Source organism: Lichenostomus cassidix, unplaced genomic scaffold (assembly GCF_008360975.1).
Source record: "Lichenostomus cassidix isolate B80296 unplaced genomic scaffold, HeHo_3.0 HiC_scaffold_104, whole genome shotgun sequence".
NCBI classification, from domain to species: Eukaryota; Metazoa; Chordata; class Aves; order Passeriformes; family Meliphagidae; genus Lichenostomus; species Lichenostomus cassidix.
In genome coordinates, this window is record NW_028147816.1 from 1 (window position 1) to 2,353 (window position 2,353).

Sequence of the window (2,353 nt, forward strand, 5' to 3'; positions counted from 1 at the left end):
AGATGCAGCCGGAGCTCGGAGCTGGGGGAGAAGCCTGAGGGCAGAGAGAAGCCCCACAAGTGTGGGGAATGTGGGAAAAGTTTCAGGTCGAAGTCTGTGTTCATCAAACACCACAGTATCCACACTGGGGAAAAGCCCTACAAGTGTGGGGAATGTGGGAAGAGCTTCAGTCGGAGCTCCACCCTGATCTGCCACAAGAAGATCCACACTGGGGAGAGGCCCTGTGAGTGTCCCACGTGTGGGAAGAGGTTTCAGACCAGCTTCAGTCTCCTCCGCCATGAGATTATTCACACCCAGGAGAGGCCCTTCCGCTGCCCTGTCTGTGGGAAGGGCTTCAACCGAAACTCCACCCTCATCAGGCACCAGGTCATTCACACTGGGGAGACGCCTTATGATTGTGAGGAATGTGGGAAGAGCTTCAATGTGAGCTCCAACCTGATCAAGCACCAGATGATCCACACAGGAGAAAAGCCCTACGATTGCGCAGAATGTGGAAAGAGCTTCAGGAATAGCTTCCACCTGATCCGCCACAAGATGATTCACACAGGAGAGAGACCCTATGAGTGTCCCAAGTGTGGGAAGACATTTCAGACCAGCTCCAATCTCCTCATCCATGAGCGCATTCACACCCAGGAGAGGCCCTTCCGCTGCCCTGACTGCGGGAAGGGCTTCAAGCACAACTCCAACCTCATCACCCACCGGCGCATCCACACTGGGGAAAAGCCCTATGAGTGTGGGGAGTGTGGGAAGAGCTTCTCAAGCAGGTCTAACTTGACTCAGCACCAACGGAAGCACCAGTGAGGGAAGCCCTGCGAGTATCCCAAGTGCAGGAAGAGCTTCATTGCTGCTCCAACTCCATCCCCAGTGGGAAGATCTGCAGTGGATGATCCCCAGTGATCCCTGTTGGGCAGAATCCTGGTGACCCCCATTCCAGGTGATCCCCATCGGGTGGGGGGAAGGTGTTGCGGTGATTTCTTTCCCTTCTCTTTGTGCTGCTGGGAGTTAGTCAGGAATAAATTTACTCCCTGTGCTCAGGCTGTTTTTCTTGTGGGTTTGTGTTCCCCCCAGCCCTGCTGTCACTCTGCCCCCACCCTGCTCCTCCCGTTTTTTCATATAAAGCTTTCTCGTTCAGCTTGTGCCCTTTATGTGGGGCAGCAGGGGGGCTGTGGTGGGAGAGCCCAATAGAAAAGTGTGGCTAGCACAGGTCTTTCCTATGAGAATTTTTTCATGTGTTTTATAAACAAAGATAAAGTTTGGATGTTATTAAAAACAGTGTCTCGAGATTTGGACAGTTCAGGCCTGGCCAATCAGGCCTAGGGGTAGGTTTCTGACTGACCAATCTGAGTGACCTCTGAAGAATCTATATACGTTGGAATTAAATAATAAAAGCTCTGGTTTTTATGCCACGCTGAGAATCCGGGTCTTGTTTCTCTGCTAGCGGCTCAACAGCGACAGAAAAGGGCTTGGAACTGCGGGTCTGCCTGGCATCTGGAGAGTCATCCCTGCTGGGCAGTCTGATTGGCTGAACGTTGCTGAGCGTGTTCTCTGATTGGCTCATTTTCTCAAGGCTTCCTTTTCGCTGGGCTATTTTTCTATAGGGTTTGGGGGTCCTTAGGGGTGCTGGGGTGGCTCAGAGGGGTCTCAGCACCTTTTGGGGGTCGCTGGGTGCTGTGTTGGGGTTCAGGTGCCTCCCAAGACTCCCCAGATTGGGGTGACACTTGGGGACACACGGGGGTCCCTATTCCCAATCCATCCCAGGACCAGGTCTGCCCCCCAATCACAGCCCCACCACGGGGTCCCCCCAGGTCCCTCCCCAGTGCCCCCCAATAAACACGACCGGGGCCAACTGGGAAGCTTTATTGGGAATACTGGGAGCAGCCAGGTGCGGTCAGAGTGACAGCAGGGCTGGGGACACACAACTCCCCCAAAATCAGTGCGAGGATACAGCGGGGGTCCCGGCCAGGCCTGAGGCCATGGGGAAACATCTGAAGAAAGTAGTAATAGGGAGAGGGATGACTGATCTTGTGCAATCTATAACAAGCGAGTGTAAAACCTGTTGCAAAAACAACCCTGACAAAAGCTAGAGAGTAGTGTTAGCAGTGACAAAGGCAGGTCATCTCCCGGGAGGTTACTGGCAAATAGGTTTTGCTGAAATGTCATAGAAGGAGGGATAAAAACATGTATTGGTATTGGTTGTTATGTTCTGTGAATGGCCTGAAGCTTATCCCTGTCACACCAATGCAGCAAAGGAAATAGTGAAAGCCTTGCTCAACCATATAATTCCAAGGTTTGGGGTTCCTTTGGGAATGTCATGAGATAGAAAACCACATTTTGTTGCAACCATGATCGGGGA

General features: G+C 52.5%; 1 protein-coding gene across 1 annotated transcript; it reads left to right on the plus strand.

The window, feature by feature from the left end:
• Positions 1-3: 3 nt before the first annotated feature.
• Positions 4-1,034, plus strand: LOC146420669 (uncharacterized; the record flags this gene model as incomplete). Its single annotated transcript, XM_085048036.1, has 1 exon — positions 4-1,034. A coding segment is annotated over one exon (798 nt), but the record flags the coding sequence as incomplete, so codon positions are not given.
• Positions 1,035-2,353: the final 1,319 nt, after the last annotated feature.